We start from the raw sequence: 26,497 nt of genomic DNA on the forward strand, positions 1-26,497 counted from the left end.
GCCAACAGGATAACGCACAAAAGAGCTCAAGCAAACCAGAAGAAAATCTTTAAGAAAGCAAGGAGGGAATTACCTGAAAGAAAAAGAACTGGACATAATGGGAATTGTAGAGACAAAATTGAAAGGTCTATTACCACCAAACAGTGTAGGACATGGTGCAAATAATTATTGGATTAGAAACAGAGAAGTAAAACAAGATGGTGGAGTTATGTTCCTAACGCCCTTGAAACCTAGCACAGACCTTCTTCACAACCTCTTTGGAGAGATTGGCAAAGACTACCTTGATCAGACTGATCAAATCATCCTTACTCTTGTATGGGGTGCGGTTAGTATCTCATTCAATTGTGCCCCATACAAAATAGTCCATAGGGTTGAGGTCAGGTGAGTTAGGGGGCCACACATCAGGGACAACGAAGTCAAAGAAATTGTTGGAGAGCCATTTCTGAGATTTCCTAGAGGTGTGACATGGTGCCAAGTTTTGTTGCCACATCTAGGGTCTCCCAGCAGCTACTTCCTCAATCTACAGTTTCACATAGGTCTGTAGGATGTTGATGTACACTTTGTTGCTCACCCTGAGCCCCTGGGGAAAGAAGAATGTGGGCATGACATGGCCCTTGCTGCAGACTAACTCGAACACCATGACAGTTGCAGGAAACTTGGTTTTCATGACTCTTGGCACATCCTTGGGACAGACAGCCAACCACCTGTTGTTCTGAGAGTTGTGGGATTGATCCTGGCAGGAATTCTTTTCGTCTGAAGAGAACCAGAGCATGTCATTCTCCAGAGGGTGATTCAGTTTGTTGAGCATCTTCTTGAAGCAGTTCTTCTGCATCTTTGCAGAGAGGAATTGACTCTTACACATCTTGTATGACTTGTATCTGATATCTTCATGCAAACACTTCCTTATGGTGCACTCAGACACTTGTAGCTCTCTGGCAGTGGACCTCATGGATCGGCTGGGGTCTTCATCAACCATGACTTGCAATTGAGTGACAAATTCAGCATCCTTGATGGTGTCCAATTGTTGAGAATGATGTTTCCTCTCAGCAACATCTTCATAATCATAGTCAGAAGAAATTAACCCCCTGATGGTCCTGATGAACTGCTCAGTCACTTTTAGCAGTTATGCAGTTGCTGCTGCTGTGTCCAGCAGAGATTAACATAAGTACTACATGCCTTTCCCATAGATGAGGAAATATAAAGCTCTCAATGGACGCAGGGTGTTGCTGGGACAAAGTCTCAAGATATACTGATCGATTGCTTTTGTTTTGAGTGATGTGGTTACCCACATCTTTCCACACTGTATCCCTGAAACAACGAAACAATTACCTACGCACCCTGTATATTATATATATATATATGTATATATTTATATATATATATATATATAATATATTTATATATATATATATGTATATATATGTATTTATGTATGTGCAGACACTCCTCAACTTACGTTTTAGTTACGTTCCAAACGGCTGAACGTAACGTGAAAATGAATGTAAGTTGTTACTGTACGTTCCAGTAATGTATGACCGTTCATACTGTACTATACATCCATAAATTCTATTACCGTATCTTATAAAGCACCCCTAAATCATTAATTGTAAACATAACATTGTAAAATAATAACATTAATTTCAAATAAATTAAATTCAAGCAATATAAAGTGAGATGGTGGAGGAGAAGGAGGAGGAGGAGGCAAGGCAAGGCACGTTCAGTCTGTCATTTGTGCCATGTAAACAATGGACGCAGCGTCATGCGTAAGTATCGTTTGAATGTCTTGTACTGTGGAGACAAAAAATTCACTCAAAAATTCACTAAAAAAAAAAATCTTACAATTTTTTTTTTTTTTTTTTTTTTTTTTTTTTTACACTCGGTTCAAACGTAAAATTGAAAAAACGTAAAACGAATGAACGTAAGTAGAGGAGCGTCTGTATGTATAATCCATACTGACTGTCCCTATGACTTAGCCTCCAACCCCTTTCCTAACTTTGTTGGTTGAGATCTTGGTTAATAAACATTAAAAAAAAAAAAAAATCCCTCACAAAGTTTCAAAGCACTTATTGGCAATAGTTGCTTGTTCACACTGCTATCCTTCATTTTTAATGGACCATTCCTCACCTATCACAAAATCCAATCCTGCAAAAGCAGGTGGTCTTCTAGACAGTCCATATCCAGTTGGCTGACATCATGTATACCTCCAACAAAAACCAAAATGAGCAGTGTATGGGTGGGCACTTACAAATTTTGCATTTACATAGAGGCAGGCATGGGTATTGTAAATCTACAAATGTAATGAGGAAAAAAGCAAAACTTTAGCACCTCATCAACCTTGGCCAACTTAGGTTTTTTCATAACTTTAAGTTCACTTGATGAACCACTTAAACCTTTGGATACAAACTTGTATTTACCTAGTTGTATTATACAGGAAGGGAGCTATGCTCATGGTGACCCATCTTTGTATCTTTCAGCATCAAGTTTGTTCTTAAATTCTTGAATAGTGTTTGCACACACTGTTGCCTTATCTAATTTATTCCAGGTATCCACCACTCTGTGTGGGAAGCTATTCTTTTTCAGATCTCTTCTATAATTATCCTTTTTGAGTTTCTTTTCATGTCCTCTTGTTTTTCTGTTGTCCCATTTTAATAAATTGTCTCTCTCTAGGATTTCCATTCCTTTCATGATTCTATGAATAGTAGATCTCTTTCTCTTCTTTGTTCCAGAGTTGGTAGTTCCAATTTGGACAATCTTTGTTTGTATGTCAATTTGGAGCGTGTTGGTGCCATCTTTGTCATTGCTCATTGTATTCTTTCTAATTTCTTTATATTCTTTTTAGAACTGGTTGTCCGTAGTGTTGCAGCGTACTCCAGTTATGGTCTTATTAGTGTAACTGATATTTTTTTAATCATTTCCTCATCCAAATAGTCAAATGCCACTTTCATTGACCTTAATAGGTTAAAGGTTTCTCTGACTGTTTTATTGATATGTTTGTCCAGTGACGTGTCTTTGCAGATTATTACTCCTAGGTCTCTTTCCGAGCTCATTTTTTTACTTCACCAATTTTATAATTTCTCAATATTCTATTTTTACTTTTTCCAAACTCCATTATATTACACTTCTTGATGTTAAAGTTCTTTCCACTCTTGAGTCCATTTCCAGATTTTGTCTAGGTCTATCTGTAATAATTCACAATCTTCCTCTTTACTTACTTTCTTTAGCATTTTTGCGTCATCTGGGAAGAAGGTCATATAACATTCCACACCTTCATCCATGTTATTTATATATATGGCAAACATGATTGGAGCCAATACTGAACCTTGCGGGACACCACTTATCATTTCTTTTGTTTCTTGATATTGTAAGTCATGGAAGTACTCATGTTGAACTCTTATATTAATTTATTGGGACACCAGCCCCTAACTTTAATAAATCCAGCTTTCTTGAAATAGGAACCATCTTATACTTTGACTATGATGAAGGGACTGAGGGAGGGTGCTGAACAGTGGCCAAAAATACAATAAACTCATTCACTCAGTACTGGCCACTTAACACCTCATCCACGAGTGCAAGTAGCTAGCCAATGAGCCTAGTGGGAGGAATAAAGGCTGTCACATCACTACAGAGGACAACTGACAATCATTGCACCCTTTTTAAAGTTTCTTTGTATTGCTATCTTATAGAAAATGTGCTGAAAGATCAGAAAATTCTCTGAATAGAATTACTGTATTTCTTATAAGTACTGTAAAAATTATTTTCAAAACACTGGATCCTGAGAGAATGGATTTACTGTACAAGGGTATTATGAATATATATGCTGTACATTATGAAATGAAATGTGCTTACAACTGTGTTGTTTTTAATCCATAGGAAAAGAGGATCAAATTCGGGAAGATCTTTAGGAACAAGCCTTAGCAAAAACATGCAAAGAAAGGGCAGAGGACAGAGACCTAAAGTAGACATAGATGCTGTAATTCCTTCCACTAGCTCTCACAAGCAAAGGGAAGAGGAATCAGTTCAAGTTACTCAAGTTGAAGGTAAGTTCAGTTGGTATATGTTTAAAGTGTTCGAAGTTTTAATTCTTTTTATTATGTGCTTGCCTTTAAGAAACAGATGTAATATAATGTATGTTTTTTAAACTTATATAATAAAACTATGAATTCTCTTAATCCACATGGTAGGAAAACTAGAATACCACTGTCATGCTCCTTTGTAGTTCACCTACCGTATATGCTCCCGTATTGGTCTCACCAGTGGGTCACACCACTAGTTTGCGGTTGTCAAAGTGGTTATTTGCAGTTGACCCGCTGATAGGTCACACTATAATCTGGCAATTTACAAGACCCATTCAAACATATAATTGATCAGATATTTACCTTTATTTCAAAACTTTACTAACAAATTTTAATATCAGAACACATGTAGATTGTCCGACTGTCATGTGTGCACATAATGCAAACTTACATAAACAATGATTGCGTTTCTAAAACTATAATCGTAAAAAAATTCAATTACTTAAAAATTTTTATTGTCAACTTGACCAAAAAAATCAATAGAGTTTAACTGTCAACTGGACACTATACAACAGTATAGAAGAAAATTTCTTTAAGCTGATCTTTCTGCTTTCTCCATCCCCTCACTACCTTTTCTGAAACCCCAAACTCCCTTTCTGCAGATCTGTTTCCATGTTCTTCTGCGTAATCCACCATTTTCAATTTAAACCTACTTCATAGCTCTTTCTCTTACCGGTACTCATGATTAGGGTTTGCAGTTTTTAGGCCTAAAATTCCATGTAATCTACCGTAGATCTAACAGTACGGTAGGCCTAATGGAAGCTTATGAAAATAATAATTTTTATTACAAAAATCATAAGTTTATTTAAGTTATGTTACGCTACGAAAACATAATTTGCACACATATCATAGAAATGCAACCATGAGTGAAACAGGTGATGTATGGTAACGTACGGTAAACAAAGGGCCAAGGTCACATTGCTTAGAAACACTATAAAACATATGAAAGAGTTGGAAAAGAGAATATTTTATGATTTTATTGTAATTGATATATGATTTTGTAGCAGCAATAGTTTAGTTTAGAGCAGCAAGTCGGTAGGAACCTATGATATATTTTATGTATACAAAAGGCTTGAAAAGCTTTCCAATGCATATTGTGCGAACACCACTGAAATTCTGTGTCATTGTCACATTGAAATCGTCAACTGTTGCAACTTCAGTGACAGAGTAGTGCTGTCCCTCATTAATGTCGAGTGGATAGGTTGCACATCTGATTTTGGCGAAATATTTAGTTAAAAAAAGTGGAGCCTATTCATGAGTATATACATACATACATATACCAAGTCTTTTTCCCCCTTACAAGGGGGGTAGCCAAAAAGAAAAAGGCATAAAATCATTCCCACCCATTCCATCCCTGAATACACTCCACACCCCTCCACCCTCCCTCTTATCTTAGCACCTCCTGAATGACGGGTCATCCCTGCACCTTGTCCACTGCCCTGGGTCAGAAGCAGTGTCACAAGACACAGCACATCCACAGCAAGGCTGCTTCATTAAATCAGCGACCCCCCCTCTCCGTCCCCCCATTGCATAAAATGAGAGGACGGGGAGAAATCCCTTCGGGCTGCGTCAAATTTTGCTCACACATACTACCTCACCCCCCATCCACCCGCCCATTCCACCTCATGCAATCACAACATCATCCATATACAACCATTCTCCATTCACCCCTGTCTTCTGTCCTCTCCCGTCCTTCCTCAACAGACATTCCCCTCTTCCCCAAAGCCCCCTTCACCCCATCCATCCACCTCATCCTAGGACGTCCCCTCATGTTCACTCCCTCCACATCTGCCTTCCACACCTCTTTTACTAGTCTTTCTTCACTCATTCTTTCCATGTGTCCAAACCATCCTAATATTCTTTCATCAACCCTATCTCCCAGCTCCTTTTCCACCCCTGTTCTTCTCCTCACCTCCTCATTTCTCACTCTAGCCTAGTAACCCCCATCATACTTCTCAGACACCTCATCTCAAACACATTCAAACTCCTTCTCTCTTCTTCTCTTATGTTCCATGTTTCTGCCCCATACAGTGCTGTTGGCACAATCACTCCTTCATACAGTCTCCTCTTAGCATCCATTCCCAAATGTCTATTCCTCATTACACTCTTTAATCCACCAAGGCATTTACTCGCTTCTCTCAATCTACATTCTACCTCCACTTTCACTCCACCTTTCCCTGCCACATATACAGTATGTATTTTCCCTCCACAAATAACCAAGGTAAGTATTTGGATCGGAATGTATGTGGTGGTAGAATGCATAAGGAGAAAAGGGACATTGGTAGTATATTTGTGATTAATATGGCGTCTGGAGTAGAGTTAAGGGAGAGGAGTGGCTGAATTGATATTTGCCTTGTTGTATTTACTTTATTGTCTTGGAGGAGTGAAAAATCATGAGAAATTGTTATTGAATAAACAGGTGATTGTGCCCATGACTGTGAGGCAGAAACTTGGAATTTAAGAGCAGGAGAAAATAGGAGTTTAAATTTGTCTACACAGTATTTCTCCCATGTGTATGGCCCCAGTTACTTAGGAGCTGTGGATTTCCTACAAGAGAGACCTGGGGCAATGATGTGAATGATTGATCGTTGCACTTAATAGATACAAGAAACATGGGTTTTGTACATGTTGAGAGCAGTACATGTGTTCATCAAGTGAATAGATATCTGCAGTGTGGGGAATTGATTCAAAGGTTCTTGTAAGAGGCCAGTAGTTTGAGGTAGACATTTAGGTAGATAGAGGGGTAGGTGGAAAAAGTATTCATTTCATTAGCTGGATGTTTTGAAACAATGGCCAATAGGAAGTGCAGAGTTGCATATTCTCGCTTGCCGTCTGGTGTTTTGTAAATATAGGCTAGGGTGTTGATAGTGCTGATATGACGAAATGTAAACATTTAAGCCACATTCCACTTGTGACATAAGTGCTCGCATAAACAGTATTGCTAGTGACAGTATAACAGTCTTTCTGATTGGAGAAAAGGGTGGAGGAGGAGAGAAATCATTGGTACATGGAGGTAAAGTCACGCCCTTAAAGGGTGGCACTTATTTGTAACATTATAGGTTATTGGATGAATTAAATAGTGATGTCGGAGCAGACTTGGCTTGGTGGATGTACAAGGATTCCAAGTGGGAGTCCCTTGATGTAGCTTTAATAACCAAGTGTAAATAATTGGAAGAAAAGAAGAAAACTATATATCTATTTTAATTCACCCCATCAGGAAACATTACGAACTGGTTATAGAAGATTTGGTGGAAACATACTTAAGAGTTTACATAAAGGTAATTCATTCTTTGCACTGATGCATCTGACATAGGATTAGGAGGAATACTTGCAAGAGAGAAATGGAAATTTGAAACCAATAGCTTACACATCAAGACTTTGTAATAATGCAAGAATATTTCTTTGTCGCGGCTCGTGCCGCTTAAATTCTTCTTATCGGCTTAAGAAACCTGCACAGCGAAGCTATAGCGATAATCCCATACCACACTCCTGGTCATATGGCCATTTCCCGAAGGTTGAGTGTGGTTTGAATTTTCCGCCAAAATCATCGTAAATTTAAAATTCCCGGCTCTGTGCAGGCATGCGCATTGTCGACCCCACCTCCCCCTCCCTATCCCCTCCCTTCTTACCCGGCTAGCTCGAGCCGGGCGTCGCGTCACTTCAATGAGAAATGAAGGCTTCGCCTGTGGGAGGAGGGAGGGACCCTAAATCTGTGCAGGTTTCTTAAGCCGATAAGAAGAATTTAAGCGGCACGAGCCGCGACAAAGAAATATTATCGGCTGAAAGAAACCTGCACAGCGAAGCTATGCATGAGACGAGGACAGGTGGGAGGAGAGGTGAAGCCTGAATCAAACCGTTATTACGTGTGTCTTTCCTATGGGAGACTTATTCATTTTATCACTCAGTAGAGGGGAGACAGAAACGTCAAGTACCCACGCCGAAGAATGTGACATGCACAACATTGCACTGTTTACACAATGCGTAAATTATACGAAATTTGTATCCTGTTCAACGGTTCCTGGCCCCTCCCCACTCCTCGGTCGCCCTTTGCCCCCTCCACTTTTTTGAGATGAGAGGGGTGGAGCCGTTTCCATGGCGACACATGGGACAGGGGCGACCGAGTGGTAGAGACACCGTGTCCCCAAGGGAGTCGTCGATGTCCAGTCCCTAGGTCCCGCACCCGCTCCACAGAGTGGGTGCGGAGAAACTCCAGCGATGCCACAAAGTCCCTGATGCTGTGGGCGTGCGGGGCATGGCCCGGGTCGGCTCTCTCCCAAAAAACGGAAGGGCAGGTGCGCCCGGGACCTCGGGGTTAGGGGAATCCTAAATTTCGAGTTGTAGAAGATATGATCCTCAGAAATCTCTTCCGTGTGGTCCACGTAGTCTTCGAACGCACGGACCGGGCGCAGTGGATGTGGGCGTCCTCCCTCCCGGAAGGACTGTATTCTGAGAGGGCCGATCATGTCGTCCGCTCGGCCGTTCCTGGCCAGGAATGTTGGTGATGGAGAGAGGGTTAGGGCCGAGCTGTCCTCCAGTTTGGAGACGGACGGGTGGCGGGTGATTGCCGCCAGCTGTGAAGCCCTGTAGTCCGTAGTCAAGGCGAGCAGAAAGGCGACGCGTCGAGGGAAGTGTTCTTCCTCCATAATGGCCCTTTCGAACGCCAGGTACTGCAGAACACGATGCAAGGACCAGGCCAGGACCGGTTGATGTCTCGGCTCTCTCGAGGCGCTGATCCCCTTCATTAGGAGGGTTCACGCCCTCTGTGGCACTCGGATGTTCATGCCAAAGCGTAGCGGATCAGTGAGGGCTGTATAATGAGGCAAGATAGTCGCCGGTGCCCTGTTGGTGGAGGTAGCCAGCCAAGTCAGGAAGTCCGGGACCATGCTGGCGGAGTTGGTCACCATCGCGCGTCTCCGAAGGCAGTTCCGGAATCTCCGTCAGCAGGACCCACACTGCCGCACTGAGGACGGAAGGTGAGCTCTGAGCATCTTGTCTGCTGCCTCTGTAGAGAAGAGTTGGCTGAGAGCTCCCCGTAGAAACTCCAATTATCAAGTTGGAATGACGCTTGGAGAGGCGCGGTAAGGCTGTTGGCTAGGCAGGATGACCCCAGTAGAAGGGGAGAAGGGCCCCATCTCATTAGCTCCCCGAACCACGGCTGGGTTTGCCAGTAGGGAGCTATCAGGAGGACCTGACCCTTGAAGGATCTGAGGGTCTGCATCACCTTCAGGAGGACTAGTGTCGCTGGAGGAGGAAAATTAATACGTACCTCCAGCTGTTCCAGTCCTCCGTGAAGGCGTCTGGGCCTCCTGTGCGTGTCCTTTGGATGCAGGTGAGGTAAAGGGGGAGCTGGGTCGTGTTTGGGGAGGCAAACAGGTCCACCTCTGGGGTGCCGTAGCGGAGGGAGAACGACTCGAACACTTGAAACCTGGATAGAGCGACCGGCGTAGGGCCCCCGACCGAAGCCAGGGACGCAACAACCTGTGGAGTGCTGAGGGTATCGGCCCGGGCAGGTCACGCGGGAGAAGCAGTATGCTCCTGTCGACCTCCCGTACCAGCCGTCGGCGCCCCAAGCGGCTCAGTGGAAGGGCCGGGGTCGCGAAGTTGAGGCACCCCCCCCCCCGCCACCGAAGGAGGGAGGACGTGTGAGAGAAGCACGCTCTTTTGGCGCAGGGGAGCACCCGAAGGACGCTGACTGTGTCCCACTCAATCCCGAGCCAATAAAGTCTCTGTGTGGGAGCAAGGGCAGACCCGTCCCAGTCCACCCCGAACTCCACGTCCGCCAACACACTCAGAGCCACTGAGATGTCGGCCGATGCACCCTCCCCGGTGGGCAAATGCATCAACTAGCCGTCTAGGAACATGAGTGTGGAGACGCTTGCTTCCGTCCAACGTACGCCTACCACTCTCACTAGTTTCGTGAAGATCCTCGGGGTAAGCGAGAAACCGAAAGGGAGTATGCGAGGCCAAGTTCGTTTCCGAGCGACCTCGTCCGTGGGCGTTAGTCAAGAGGCTTCGTCCTGGGTGAAGACGTTCCCTGAGCGTCTCCCACGAAGACGGGCCTGGACCCTCGGTATGTATCCAACTCACCCCAAGTCTTCCCGCGGGAAGTTCTCGAAGCCCGTGGCGAGCGTCTTCATCCAATAGTGTGCTATGGCAATTTGTGACGTCTCATCACCCACAAGCGGACTTCTATATGTTTAATACCTAGTGACATCATGTGATTATACTGTGACGTCACCGGATTGATCATGGCGCCATAGGATCGTCTCGTGACGTCACAGGGACACAAATTGACGTCATAGGACTACATGGTGACGTCAATTTATCACAATGACGTCATCTTATCATACCGTGACATCACTGAGTCACAGTGAGCGTTGAAATAAATTTTGACATGGTAAAATTCTGGACCATCATGACTGTAGATTAAATTAAGTTGAATAGGAAAAGTCATGTTCATTTCGACCTAAGTCACAGTGAGCGTCGAAATTAATTTTAACATGGTAAAATTCTCGACCATCATGACTGTAGATTAAATTAAGTTGAATAGGAAAAGTCATGTTCATGTTGACCTGAGTCACAGTGGGCGTTGAATTAGTTTAACATGGTAAAATTATTGACCATCATGACTACAGATTAGCTTAAGTTGTATAGGAAAATTCATGGTCATTTCGACCTAAGTCACAGTGAGCGTCGAAATTAATTTTAACATGGTAAAATTCTCGACCATCATGACTGTAGATTAAATTAAGTTGAATAGGAAAAGTCATGTTCATGTCGACCTGAGTCACAGTGGGCGTTGAATTAGTTTAACATGGTAAAATTCTTTACCATCATGACTACAGATTAGCTTAAGTTGAATAGGAAAAGTCATGGTCATTTCGACCTAAGTCACAGTGAGCGTCGAAATCAATTTTAACATGGTAAAATTCTCGACCATCATGACTGTAGATTAGCTCAAGTTGAATAGGAAAAGTCATGTCCATTTCCACCTGAGTCACGGTGAGCGTCGAAATTAATTTTAACATGGTAAAATTCTCGACCATCATGACTGTAGATTAGCTCAAGTTGAATAGGAAAAGTCATGGTCATTTCGACCTGAGTCACAGTGAGCGTTGAAATTAATTTCAACATGGTAAAGTTCTTGACCATCATGACTATAGATTAGCTTAAGTTGAATAGGAGAAGTCATGTCCATCTCGACCTGTGTTTTTTTTTTTTTTTTCCAAGGTCAAGGCATTTTATTTATGTAATACCTAGCACTTTGCGCCAACTTAAACTGTACTATTTAAAACTGATTTTCCTCTTCTCATTACACTAAATGATTGTAGTTTCTTTGAACTAATTTATACTCATTTTAACTAACATTAGACTCCCTAAGTCTAAAGTTCTTTTGTGTTTTACTTGGGGGTGGAACATCAGGTAAGTCATCTTTAAACTCAAGCCAAGTGAATTTGATAAGAGGTTGGCTGTGGCTCATGAGAAGGGCTGGGTGGTGATTTTTTTTTTCTTTCTTTTTTTTTTTTTTTTTTTTTTTTGCTTAAGAAACCTGGAAGGAGGGTGGTGCCGTGAGGCGTTAGAAGACCATTGAAGCTCGGAGGTATGGGGCTGCCGAGGCCTGATGATCCTCGGGGAGCCACCCTCCGTATCATAAGACACGTCCCCTTGTCCTCCAAGAGGCCCGGGTTCTTACCACGGACGACTTGAGGACGTATGGGGAACGGAGTACGAGTGGAAAAGGTCAAAGTCTACGCCTAGGGCCTCACAAAGGGAGCCATTAAGGCGTTAGAGGACCATTATTGGTCGGATGTATGGGGCTGCCGAGAGGCCTGATGACCCTCGGGGGCACCCCCTCCGTACCATAGGACACGTCCCCCTCTCTTCCGAGAGTCCCGGGTTCTTACCGCGGACGACCCGAAGACGTATGGGGAACGGATTACGATCGTATAAGGTCAAAGTCTACGCCTAGGGCCTGACGAAGCAAGCTATGAGGCTGTTAGAGGACCATTGATGACCGGAGGTTTGGGGCTGCCGAGAGGCCTGATGACCCTGGGGGGCGCCACACTCCGTACCATAAGACACGTCCCCCTGTCTTCAAAGAGGCCCGGGTTCTTACCACGGACGGCCTGGAGACGGGGACGTATTGCGATCGTATATGGTCAAAGTCTACGCCTAGGGCCTGATACAAACCGTGAGGCAATAGAGGACCGATGATGGTCAGAGGTATGGCGCTGCCGAGAGGCCTGATGACCCTGGGGGGCGCCACACTCCGTACCATAAGACACGTCCCCCCCGTCTTCAAAGAGGCCCGGGTTCTTACCACGGACGGCCTGGAGACGGGGACGTATTGCGATCGTATATGGTCAAAGTCTACGCCTAGGGCCTGAAACAAACCGTGAGGCAATAGAGGACCGATGATGGTCGGAGGTATGGCGCTGCCGAGAGGCCTGATGACCCTGGGGGGCGCCACCCTCCGTACCATAAGACACGTCCCCCTGTCTTCCGAGAGGCCCGGGTTCTTACCACGGACGGCCTGAAGACGGGGACGGATTGCGATCGTATATGGTCAAAGTCTACGCCTAGGGCCTGATACAAACCGTGAGGCAATAGAGGACCGATGATGGTCAGAGGTATGGCGCTGCCGAGAGGCCTGATGACCCTGGGGGGCGCCACACTCCGTACCATAAGACACGTCCCCTGTCCTCCGAGAGGACCCGGGTTGTTTACCAGGGACGGCTCGAAGACGGGGACGGATTGTGCTCGTATAAAATCAAAGTCGAAGAATGAGACAAAACAGCAGCCAAGCGGAAAGCGATAAAACTAACAGACGATTAACCAGCAGGAAACGGGACCGCCTGCTCCCATGTGGGCAGCGAGTTAACCACTCGGTCCCGTTTCAGAGATCTACGTGACGCGACGTCCGGCTCGAGCTCGCCGGGTCAGAAGGGAGGGGATAGGGAGGGAGAGGTGGGGTCGACAATGCGCATGCCTGCACAGAGCCGGGAATTTTAAATTTCCGATGATTTTGGCGGAAAATTCAAACCACACTCAACCTTCGGGAAATGGCCATATGACCAGGAGTGTGGTATGGGATTATCGCTATAGCTTCGCTGTGCAGGTTTCTTTCAGCCGATAAGAGACACTTTTCAATACTATTCTAACTCATATTGCATATTGCTAACATCTTTGAAAAGATGATGAAACATTCTCCATTGAAATCTAATGTTCTTAATCAAGTAGTGAGTTTTGCAAATCTATTTTACATTTCATTTTATCTGTGTTGCAAATTATTTTGGGATATGCTTTATTATTTTGACATGTATGTTACTCACTATTATTCTGCTTGAATTATTATTGTGCATTTTGAAGGGTTGCTTATTTCTTTGATATGTATATGTTTGATATGTTTTACTGGTACCATTTTACCAGTTTACATAAAGGTAGATTAGCTTCTTATATATGATGATTTCCAAGTATATACTAGCAAGCTCTGTAAGAGGGTAGTAGAAATAATTGGTCAGGACAACCAAGGGTAGCTGCTGAGTCCTGTAAGAGGCTGGTAGTTTTAGGTAGATAGTTAGGTAGATAGAGGGGTAGGTGGAAAAAGTATTCACTTTATTACCTGGATGTTTTGAAACAATGGCCAATAGGAAGTGCAGAGTTGCATATTCTTGTCTGGTGTTTTATAAACATAGGCTAGGGTGTCGATAGAGTGCTGATATGACGAAATGTAAACATTTAAGCCACGTTCCACTTGCAACATAAGTGCTTGCATAAACAGTATTGCTTGAGACAGCATAACAGTCTTTCTGATTGGAGAAAAGGGTGGAGGAGAGAAATTATTGGTACACGGAGGTAAAGTCACGCCCTTAAAGGGTGGCACTTATTTGTAACATTCAAAGTTATTGGATGAATTAAATAGTGACGTCGGAGCAGACTTGGCTTAGTGGATGTACAAGGATCCCAAGTGGGAGTCCCTTGGTGTAGTTTTAATAACCAAGTGTAAATAATTGGAAGAAAAGAAGAAACCAATATCTCCGTTTTTAATTCACCCCATCAAGAAACATTACGAATTGGTTATAGAAGATTTGGTGGAAACATACTTAAGAGTTTACATTAAGGTAGATTAGCTTCTTATATATGATGATTTCCAAGTATATACTAGTGAGCCCTGAAAGAGGGTAGTAGAAATAATTGGTCAGGACAACCAAGGGTAGCTGCTGAGCCCTGTAAGAGGCTGGTAGTTTGAGGTAGACATTTAGGTAGATAGAGGGGTAGGTGGAAAAAGTATTCATTTTATTACCTGGATGTTTTGAAACAGTGGCCAATAGGAAGTACAGAGTTGCATATTCTTGCTGTCTGGTGTTTTGTAAACATAGGCTAGGGTGTCGATAGAGTGCTGATATGACGAAATGTAAACATTTAAGCCACATTCCACTTGCAACATAAATGCTTGCATAAACAGTATTGCTTGAGACAGTGTAACAATTTTTCCAATTGGAGAAAAGTGTGGAGGAGGAGAGAAATTATTGGTGCATGGAGGTAAAGTCATGCCCTTAAAGGGTGGCACTTATTTGTAACATTCAAAGTTGTTGGATGAATTAAATAGTGACGTCGGAGCAGACATGGCTTGGTGGATGTGCAAGGATCCCAAGTGGGAGTCCCTTGGTGTAGCTTTAATAACCAAGTGTAAATAATTGGAAGAAAAGAAGAAAACAATATCCCTATTTTAATTCACCCCATCAGGAAACATTATGAACTGGTTATAGAAGATTTGGTGGAAACATACTTAAGAGTTTACATAAAGGTAGATTAGCTTCTTATATATGATGATTTCCAAGTATATACTAGCGAGCCCTGAAAGAGGGTAGTAGAAAAAATTGGTCGGGACAACCAAGGGTAGCTGCCGAGTCCTGTAAGAGGCTGGTAGTTTGAGGTAGACATTTAGGTCCTTGAGTCCTTAGTTTGATTTTCATTGGCCTATTGTTTTTTCTTTAGAGTTTGTACCCATCCTATGCATGTTGTCGATATCCTTCTCCAATTTTTTACCCTCATCCTGAACCACTTTCAGTATTTCCTTCACAATTTCTTGCTCTTTTTCTCTTTGGTATTTGTGCACATTATGTTTTTCTTTGATACTGTAAACCACAATGCACTTCTTTTTATACACTGTCTCTCTCACCCAGTTTTCCTTTTCTTTGATTAATTACTGTTTGCATTTTCTTCTACCTGCTGTTGCACTATTTCTTTGAAAGAGATTTTTTGATTTTCACATTCCTGTTTCCACTGATTTTTTTTATTTCAATAAGGTCTGTCTCTTTGATTGATTCTCCCATCTTTTTGGTCACTGCTTGTAATTGTTACTTTTATGCATGGGGGACGGAGAGGGGGTGTCGCCGATTTAATGAATTGGCCCTGCTGTGGATGTGCTGTGTCTTGCGACACTGCTTCTGACCCAGGGCAGTGGACAAGGTGCAGGGATGACCCGTCATCCAGGAGGTGCTAAGATAAGAGGGAGGGTGGAGGGATGTGGAGTGTATTCAGGGATGGAATGGGTGGGAATGATTTTATGCCTTTTCCTTTTTGGCTACCTCCCTTGTAAGGGGGAAAAAGCCTTGGTATATGTACAGGTAGTCGTCGACTTACGACCGAGTTCGGTTCCGACAGACAGGTTGTAAGTCGATCTGGACGCAAGTTGGTCTATATATATATATATATATATATATATATATATATATATATATATATACAGTATATATTACCCTTTAAATATTTTTTGTTACTGTATATATATATTGTATATTATATTTAGCATACTGAAATAATCTTAGCATCTTTGAACTGTTGTATAGTATTTCTTAACCTTTTTATAATTTTATCTGATTTTCTTTGGGAAACGTAGCCTAGGCCTAAGCATACTGAATAAAATCCTATCATCTTTAACCTATGATATCTAATACTGTATGAGTATTTTCTAACCTTTTTATTATTTTACCATCAGACTTTCTTTAAGAAACGTATGCATACTGAATAAAATCTTATTATCTTTGAGCTACGTTGTTTAATATTCATTAACTTTTTTATCATTTTCGTTAGGAAACGTAGCCTAGGCCTACGCATACTGAATAAAGTCCTGTCATCTTTGACCTACAAATTCTTTTTTGTTGGTTACATTAAAATCATTGCAAGGCAAAATTAGGAATTTTTTTAATTTCAAAACCCATTCTTTTCGTTTACGTACTGTACCGAACATATTGTTATCAACAACAGACTAGGCATAAACAAAGTTTACTGTTACATTCTATTAATTGCAAAACATATAAAAATACAAAATGCAAGGCAAAATTAGGAAAATCTTTATTTCAAAACACATTCTTTCCGTTTACATACTGTACCAAACATACTGTTATCGACAAACTAGCCTAGGCATAAAAGAAAAATTTTTTTTTACATTTTATTAATTGCAAAACATATAAAAATACAAAATGCGATGCAAAATTAGGAAACATTTTACTTCAAACAAAAATTTGAAAGAATATTTAGCTGGCTGGGATGCTGACACTGTCAGCAGCCTGCCAAAACTATCGTGCTAGCGTCTCGCGGCGTGTGGAGTAATTGTTCTGCGCTGCCAGGCATAACATTGCAATTCTATTACTCTATTCAATTTTAGATATTATTGCACTATCTCGTGGTCGTAAAGTCGATCAGTCATAAGTCGCATAGGTCGTAAGTCGACGACTACCTGTATGTATGTATGCTTGTAATTGTTCTTTGACCTCTTTCTTTGTTTTTGTTTCTATCCTCATTTTCCTTTTTTTCATTTTTTCTTTTAATCTTTTAATCATACTTAGTTCATGTTTTAGATCATTTAATTCTCTGATTAACTCACCGTTGGTTGTGCATAAGTTTGACATCACTAATTGCAAAGCTCTATGGGCTAATTTTAAATCATTTCATCTACCAAGTCGTTGATGTCTCGATTCCTTAGTGCCCTACTAATCCTAGTTTCTCTTTCTGTGTCCATAATTTTTGCTATTGCTCCCCTTTCCCTCTGAAATCCTGAGAAAACTTTACTTTCATACCTCTGAGTCATCTTTGGAGTGACATTTATACATGTTCTCTTAGGGATTACTCCCAGTGGTGACTCCACTCTACTCATGTCTAATTCTCCGTTGGTTCATTGATTCTTTTTTCTTCTTTACTTTTCTCCATTTTGTGCTAAAATTATAATTATTTAAGAAACTGGATCAGATACCTTACCGGTCACCAAGCACAAAACGCTACATCCCGAAAGACAACAAGGCATTTTTCCTGAATCCAACAACAAGGCGCTAAGTCGGAGCTCAATCACTGGCCCTCCTTCCTCTTCAACGATGAAGTAGTGTGTATAAACAGATGAATACAAGTCTCAGTTTTAGCAGAATATATACAATTTGAGGGTGAAACCTTTAATGAATGTACTGCATTTAGCTCAGTAGAACTTTTTCAAGTGTTTGAAAAAGTTCCAGTGCAAGAAACATTGTGTATTCAATAAGGGCTTCTTTCACAAAGTGTGTTTACTTTGCCAAAAATGTCAGCTGTTACTGTTTTCAGACAACAGCCAGTTTTTTTCTCATGAATCAGTGGCACATCCTAAGGACCATTGTTGGCATTAGTTGTTCTTATTTAGTTAAGTATTATATTTTAGAAAAAGAAATTAAGCATAGTAATATATCTGTGGTTTTTAAAAGATGTTAAGATATCAAACATTTGCTTTCAGTGAGTATGTCAGTGATGGAACAGCCACAGCAGATTTGGCACTTCAATTCTTCACATGTTCAACAGTTACCAGATGGCACTGGCACCATCACAGTACCAACTTCCAAAGGTAAGAAGGAGGTCAAGGTGCCAGTGTTGCCCCAGGGGTCAAGCAACTTGATGGTGGTAGCAACAGCAGACCCTTGCAACCCAGGAGAACACCTATATCATGTGTATTTTGTCTCTCCCATGGTAGACAATCAAAATGTGACTATAACACATTCTTGAAGAAATTTCCATCATATCTCTGTATCAAAGTCCTAAATATGCTGTTTGCTTGTGATATTGCATTATATATTTTTCAGTCCCAAGGTTGTGGTAATCTGTTTATATCTTTAGAGTTTTATTTTGATGATGGTAATATATTTTTTGTTGGATACAATTCAAGATAACAGACTCATTTCTTGGAAAAAATATTTATAGGTGAAATGTGTTCAATTAAATTTTGCTAATTAGTATTGACCTAATTGTAGTGTACAGGAAAAGAACAACACTTGTTGGGTCCCATCTTCTACTCTTCAGTACATCATACCTAATCTCAAAAGGAGAGAGGACAGAGGAAGTGGATAGTTTTAATATTTAAGGTTGCATGTAGCAGGAAATGGAGGAGTGGGGGGTGGAGGTGAATTGTAGTGTGAATGAAGTAAATAGATGCCTTAGAGGAATGAAAAGTGTCATGAGAAATAGGTATCTGGAAATAGAGAATGTGTGAAAGATTGACAGATCGGGGTGGTGCATGCCTTGGCTGGCTATCTCCCATTTGGTATATAGATAGATGGATAACATTTTGTTTGTAGTGGGCTGGTGGATGATTCTTCTGTACTGCAGCTGTGTATTTTTTGGGGAGGTTCCAGGCTTCCATCACCTCAATGTCACTACTTGAAGGGGCCATTCCTTGACACATTAGTTATGTGATTATTTGAATACTGTGATTCAAAGAAGGACCCAGTGGTCAAATTAAATCATCAACCTCTCTCAATGAACAAAAACCCTAAAATACTTGGCTTTACATTTGACACACACATGACCCCCCCCCTTACACAAAAGACCTTGAAATTAAGACAACTAAGAAATTTAATATACACAGAACAGTTACTGGCATGGAATTTGCACAACAGAAAGAAATACTCATCACCAGAGGCATGTTACTGCTGGACAGGTACTGTGTTACCTAAAAATCTGGGGTACATTTCCATCAGTGCATTACCAATTTTAATTTCCTGAGAGCGGTCTGCATTACTGCATATTTACCCAGTTGTATTTTACAGGAAGAGATCTATGCTCATAGTGACTCGCTTTTGTATCTTTCATCATCCACTCTGATCTTAAATTCTTGTATAGATTTTGCACTCTGTTTCCTCATTCAATTTGGTCCAGATATCCACCACTGTGTATGTGTATATGTGTGTATATATATATATATCGCTTGTTTGCGAAAACGTCGTCATAACTCAAAAAACTGAAATTTTTAGTTATCTATACAGACATATTCATCTTCAAACACGGATTTTTTTGGCAACAGTGTCATATCTGTAGCTCAAAAATTGACCGCAAGGGAGTGCTAAATGTCCCAACGACATAACCTTACATGTTCCAACTTGTTCCAACAAATATTTTAGACTTAGTAAAGATTATGATTGTTTCAACTTCTATAAACTTTAGAGGCGTATTTGATGCTCCAATTTTTCCACTTATGGTGTTTGAGGGTTTTTTATAATATTGAGAGCGTTTTGAAACTTTAAAATACCTCTCCTGAAAAAATTGATATTTTGAGTTATGACGACGTTTTCGCAAACAAGCGATATATGTGTGTGTGTGTGTATTTACCTAATTGTATTATATGGGAAGGGGAGCTAGCCTTGTGGTGTCCCAACTTCATATCTCATTTTGTCTAGACTGCTTTTAAATTTGTGTATTGTTTTTGCACACACCACTTTCTCATCTAACTTGTTCCAAACATCTATCACCCTGTGGGGAAAGCTGTTCTTTTTCAGGTCTCTTCCATAAATGTCCTTCTTGATTTTCTTTCTGTGTCCTCGTGTATCTCTGCTATCCCATTGTATTAGATCCTCTTTGTCAATAGTTTCTATGCCTTTCATGATTCTATAGTTATCAAGTCTCCTTTCTCTCTTCTTTGCTTTAATGTCTGTAGTTCAAGTTTTGCTAGTCTCTCTTCATATGATAGTTCTGAGAGTGTTGGTGCCAGTTTCGTAATTGCTCTTTGTATTCTTTCAAGTTTTGTTATACATCTTTTTGTATTTGGTGACCACGTCGCTGCATACTCCAATCTTGGTCTTATCAAAGTGACTAGTATTTTCTTCACCATTTCTTCATCCAGGTATGTAAATGCCACTTTGATTGTTCTTATTAAATTATAAGTTTCTCCAAAAATCTTGTTTATATGTTTCTCAGGGGACATATTATTCATAATAATGACTCCCAGGTCCTTCTCATTTTCTACTTTTTTAATTTCTTCCTCTCCCAATTCATATGATCCCACTATTCTTTTTTTGCTTCTTCCAAATTCCATTATACTACACTTCTTAATATTGAATTCCATCTCCCACTTCCTACTCCATTCCCATACTTTGTTGAGATCATTCTGTAGCAACTCACAAGCTTCTTCAGAGTTCACTTTTTTCAACAATTTTGCATTGTCCGCAAAGAAGCTCGTATAACTTTCAATTCCTTTATCCATATCTTTGATATATATATAGCAAACATTATTGGGGCCAGAACAGTTCCTTGTGGAACTCCACTTATCACTTCATCCCAATTAGAATGTTTGTCTCTTATCACCACTCTCATTTTTCTTTCATGCAAGAAGTCTTCCATCCATTTCACCAGTTTGCCTTGTATTCCTCCTGCAGTTTCTAATTTCTTTAGCAATTTCTTATGTGGCACCTTATCAAAAGCTTTTTTCAGGTCTAGAAATGCACAATCAGCACATCCATCTCTTACCTGTACTACATCTATTAACCTTGAATAGAAACACATTAGGTTTGTGACCCATGATCGTCCTTGTCTAAATCCAAATTGTCTTGGGTTTAGTATGGTTTTTTTTTTTTTTCCAAATACCTTACCCATCTAGTTTTGATCATTCTTTCACAAATTTTAGCTATTGTACTTGTGAGAGAGACTGGTCTATAGTTAATAGGGTCTTCCTTGTTCCCCCTTTATATATTGGTACTATATTTGCTCTTTTCCAATCTTCTGTTTTCGTATATCTCCACATCCAGTTTGTTCTCAAAATCTTGTATAGTTTTGGCACTCACTGTTTCCCCATTTAGTTTCAGACGTCAATCACTCTGTGTGGGAAGCTATTCTTTTTCAAATCTCTTCTGTAATTGTCGTTCTTTAGCTTCTCGTGTCCTCTTGTATCTCTTCGGTCCCAATTAGGAAGTCTTCCATCCATTCCAATAATTTACCTCTGATGCCACCTATTGATTCTATTTTTCTTATTAATTTCTTGTGTAGTACCTTAGTAAATGCTTTTTGTAGGTCTAGATAGGCACGGTCTGCCCATCCCTCCCTCTCTTATATTATTTCTATTAGTCTGGAATAGAAGCAGATCAGGTTTGTTGTACATGATCTTCCTTGTCTAAATCCAAATTGATTTGGATTCTGTATAATTTTTTCTTCCAGATGTTTAACTCATCTACTTTTGATAACTTTTTCACCTATTTTGCTACTGTGCTTGTTAGCGAGACCTGTCTGTAGTTAGTTGGATTTTCCCTGTTTCCTCCTTTATATATTGGTACAATATTTGCATTTTTCCAGTCTTGTGGTACCTTTCCTTTTTTGAGTGAGCATTTGATTCTATTGTATATTTTATCTGTTAACTCCTCTATGCATTCTCTCAGTATCCAATTTGCAATTCCATCCAGACCATATGATTTTCTAACAACAAGGTTTTTTATTTGGTCGCTGATTACAGTTATTCCCTTCATTGGGGGGGATTTCTGTCTCTCTATTCCCTCACAGATAGGTGAGTTCTCAATTGTGAATACCGATTTGAAATGATTGCTCATAATTTCTGCCATTTCTTGTTCTTCTGTATATTCATAATTTCCCAGGTGTAGCTTTTCTATTTCTTGTTTGTGTTTTAGTTTACCATTCACATATCTGTAAAAAGTTTAGGTTGTTCCTTGCATATTTCTATTATTTCTTTTCCATAGTTTCTCTTTTTTATTTCTGTATACTTTTACATAATCGTTTCTTAGTTTGATGTATATTTGCCAATTGTTTTTTGTTTTTGTTTTGTTTTTTCCATTTTCTCCAAGCTTTGTCTCTTTTATCCTTAGCTTCACTACATTTTTTGTTATACCAGTTCTTTATGTGTGTATGTACCTAGTTGTATTATACGGGAAGGGAGCTATGCTCATGGTGACCCGTCTTTGTATCTTTCAGCATCAAGTTTATTCTTAAAATCGTGAATAGTATTTGCACATACTGTTTTTTCATCCAAGTTATTCCATATATCCAGCATTCTATGTGGGAAGGATATTCTTTTTCATATCTCTTCTATAGTTGTCCTTTTTGAGTTTCTTTTCATGACCTCTTGTTTTTCCATTGTTATTTTTTAGTAAATCTTTTCTGTCAAGGATTTCCATTCCTATCATGATTCTATATATAGTCAGTAGCTCACCTCTTTCTCTTCTTTGCTCTAGTGTTGGTAGTTCTAGCTTCGATAATCTTTGTATGTTAATTCGGAAAGAGCTGGTGCCAAATTTGTTGTTGCTCTCTGTATTCTTTCTAGTTTCCTTATATTCTTTTTAGTACTGGGTGCCCATAGTGTCACTGCATATTCCAGTTTTGGCCTAATCAATTTGACTAATTTTTTTTTTTTTTTTATCATTTCTTCATCTGAATGCACTTTTTGTATTTCATTTTCATCAATTTTGTAATTTTTTGAAATTCTGTTTTTGCTTTTACCAAACTCTATTATGCTACATTTCTTGATATTAAAGTTCACCTCCCACTTTTGAGTCCATTTCCAGATTGTGTCTAGGTCTGATTGTAATGAGTGTGTATGTATGTATATATATATATATATATATACATATATATATATGTGTGTGTGTGTGTACATATACTTATACACATACACAGTAGCACGGACTGCTCTAAGGAAATTAAAATGTGTAATGCATTGATGGAAATGCACCCCTGATTTTTTGGTAACACACTACCTGTCTGGCAATAATGCACAAAGGAAACCAGTTGTTATTGTATGGGATGGGTAGGCTGTGGTTCTCGGGTGACCAGTAAAAGTAATCCAGTTCTTGAAAAAAGTATAGTTTTGGCAAAATGGAGAAAGGAAAAGAAGAAAGAAGAATAAATGAACCAGCGAAAAGTGGACTGGATATAAGCATAGTGGAAAGTCCAAGAGGTGTCATCCCCAAAAGACAATGTTTGATTGATACTCCAAGGAAAAACCAAAGGTGGGAAAATAACAGTTTTTCAGGGTTTCAAAGAAACCCAGGTGAAATAGGTAAAAGCTTAGATATAGATAGAGAAATTAGATATAGTAATGCATTAAGAAATCTCGAAGTGAATGACTTAAGGGCTGATCAAAAGATGAAAATCTTTATTAATTGGGTTATTGCACAGAAATTTATGCCAGGAGTTAAGGACACCATATACATCTTTCCTAACCCAAAAAAACTCATCTGCAACCCTTTCATGTTTTGCCCCCCCATCTCCCTTTAAAAAAAATTGATAATTTTGAAATGACTACTCCTATAATAATTGCTCTACATGAATGAAATTAATATGGTGGAAGGACCTTATCCAGACCTTCAAACTAATAGAGAGAAATTTTAGTTAAAGTAATTAGTTTGTGGAATTTTAATTTTTATATCTTTTCCCACCCCGTCCCCCTTGAAATAGGAGGAAAAAAAATTGGCAAAAATTAACCCTTTCAGATATTAAAAAAAACGTTCTATTTCATCAATCAGGCAGATTTAGACATATTATGTGTGAATTTTCATTGAAATTGATTAAGAAGTTATGGAGGAGTAGAAGTTTGAAGGTATAAAACTTAGGTTTTGAGATACGGGCCGTCAAAGTTTTCACTAACTTTGAACCCCTACATACTAATATAAATAAGGGATATCATGGCACTTCCTTATTTAGCTTTTTAGGCTTGAATGTTGATGATATTTAGAATAAAATTTATTCATATTCAGTCATATATGTTGATGTCCAGTCATATAATCCTCTGTCTTCTGGCTCATGGTCCCCACCTGCATTTTAGGCAGGTTATTACATGAGGGTGTCATAGCTTGCTTACTTTGTAATTCTTGCCTTTTCCTAGCTTCTTGAAGGTGTTTGGTTTGCTTGCGAGGACATGGCATCTCAAAAATAGTATAACAGCTTGTCAAATGACAAAAGGATTGATGGTGGCTTGCAGTGGAACGTATCACTCAATTTTTGTCTACTGTTTATCGCTTTCTGAGGCATCTACCCATTCTGGGGTCTATATATAACCTCTGGTACAGAGACAGAGTTGCCAGAAGTCACTAGGAATAGCACTCAATCATTACAAATTATTATTATTTATTGCAATAATATATATATTGTAGTGAACAATACGTATCATAGGGCCGAGATGGGGTCGAGTTGGGGGGAGGAGGGGGTTTATTTGCCATAACTACGAAAATAAGGCGAATTTTGATTAAATACTCCACATACAGACTGTCGATTGCCATACGCAGATGTAGAATTTTTTTCCCAGTTTTTCATTTTTTCCCAATTTTCATCGATTCTTGACCAGCCGGTCCCCTTAATGGAAGAAATTATAGACTTAAAATTGGATTACCGAGCTGTACATAGGGAATTGATTACTTTGCATAAGAGTAACGAGCAAATGATTAAAGAACCAAATGTCCTGAAGAGTGAAATTGAAATCCTTAAAAGAGAAAACGAGAGAATGAAAAATGAGGACAAGAATGAAAATGAAAAAGGAGTTCAAAGAGCAATTACAAGTAGTGACCGGAAAGGTGGAAGAGTCAATCAAAGAAACAGACCTTATTGAAATAAAAAATCAGTGGAAACAAGAACAGGAAAATAAAAAAATTCCTTTAGAGAAATTTTACAAAAGCAGATGGAGGAAAATACAAAAGAAACAGTTATGAAAGTAATTAAAGAAAAGGAAAATTGGGTGAGAGGTACAGTTGACAAAGGTAAGCACATTGTGGTCCATGGTATCCAGGAAAAGCATGATATGTATAGATACCAGAGAGAAAAGGAGGAGAAGGAATTAGCTAAGGAAATTTTGAAAGAAATAAAGGACAAAGGGCAAAATTTTGATAAATCGACAAAATCCACAGGATAGGCAAATATTCAAAATAAAAAAACATAGACCTCTAAAGATAAAACTAAAAACTCAAATGATAGCCGAGGGGGTATTATCGAAAGCAGTTAAATTGGCAAACAGTGAGAAATTCAAACATACTGTATATGGAAACAAAAGGAAATGAGTGATGAGGAAAAAGAGAAAGACAGAGCTCTCAGAATTGAAGCCAATGATAGAAATGAAAAAAGAACAGAGATGGAAAAAATGAGATTTTTTGGAGAGTGCTGGACTTGAGAATGAAGAAATAGTACATAAAAAAATGGAAACTTAAACCAATAAAGAAAAAAAATATGAAACTAAAAGTGGCATACACAGATATCGATGGCATGATCTCTGGAATCAATTAACTAATGACTATCTAGAAATAGAAAAACCTGACATCATGGTAATTGTAGAGACAAAACTGAAAGGACCTCTATCAACAAGCATAGTGGGACAAGGTCTGTACAACCACTGGGTGAAAAATAGAACAGACAAGCAGGGAGGTGTCATGGTATTGACCACAAAGGGTCTAAATGTGACAAAGATTAATGAAGCTCAAGGCAATGTAGAATTAATTACGATCAAAATTGTAAACAAAAAGATGAAAAGCAGAAAATTTGTAGCAGTGTATGTACCACCAAACACACAGGCTTGGTCGTATAGCGAACATTTTAAATTACTGGAAGACACAATGAATGTGCTAAACGAGTTACTGAAAGAGGGTGGAAACATAGTAATCATGGGCAATTTTAATGCAAAAGATATAATCTGGGAAGAAATGATAGTAAAAGGGGAGAAAAACTTTGGAGCAACATTCTACTGGATATGACCATCGAATATACCCTAAAACAATGGGTTAAAGGAAAATACTAGATATAGGAACAATGAGGAACCGTCAAACCTAGACTTAATATTAACTTCTGAACCAGATATTGTGAACAAAATGGAGTATAAAACACCAATTGGAAAGAGTGACCATATACTAATAGAGTTTGAATTAAAAGAACAGAACAATATGGGTAGGAATGATAAACATAGAGAAGGAAGATTAATGTACAACAAAACAGACTTTGTAAAACTAAGAAATTTTTCCAAAACACAAACTGTGATAAATTCTCTAAAGAGGAAACAAAGATGGAAGACTAATGGAACATATTCAAAGAAAAGTACAAGGAAGGAATTGACAAATATGTACCAAAAAAGAAACAAAAAGAGATTTATATAAAGTGTTGGTATAACAAAAGGTATAGTGATGCTAGAGACAGAAGAGACAAAGCCTGGAAAA

At 39.7% G+C, this 26,497-nt stretch overlaps 1 protein-coding gene across 1 annotated transcript in view; it reads left to right on the forward strand.

Annotated features, from left to right (window-relative positions):
* The window catches only part of LOC143033805 (uncharacterized), a 50,015-nt gene extending 25,282 nt beyond the window's left edge, over window positions 1–24,733 (forward strand). Inside the window, exons 5-6 of the mRNA XM_076199300.1 lie at window positions 3,871–4,037; window positions 17,833–24,733. Of these exons, the coding sequence (XP_076055415.1) occupies window positions 3,871–4,037; window positions 17,833–18,098 (433 nt within the window). The 3' untranslated portion in view covers window positions 18,099–24,733. The remainder of the gene's footprint in view (window positions 1–3,870; window positions 4,038–17,832) is intronic.
* Window positions 24,734–26,497: the final 1,764 nt, after the last annotated feature.

This window comes from Oratosquilla oratoria, chromosome 16 (assembly GCF_046742065.1).
Source record: "Oratosquilla oratoria isolate Oo_2021 chromosome 16, ASM4674206v1, whole genome shotgun sequence".
NCBI classification, from domain to species: Eukaryota; Metazoa; Arthropoda; class Malacostraca; order Stomatopoda; family Squillidae; genus Oratosquilla; species Oratosquilla oratoria.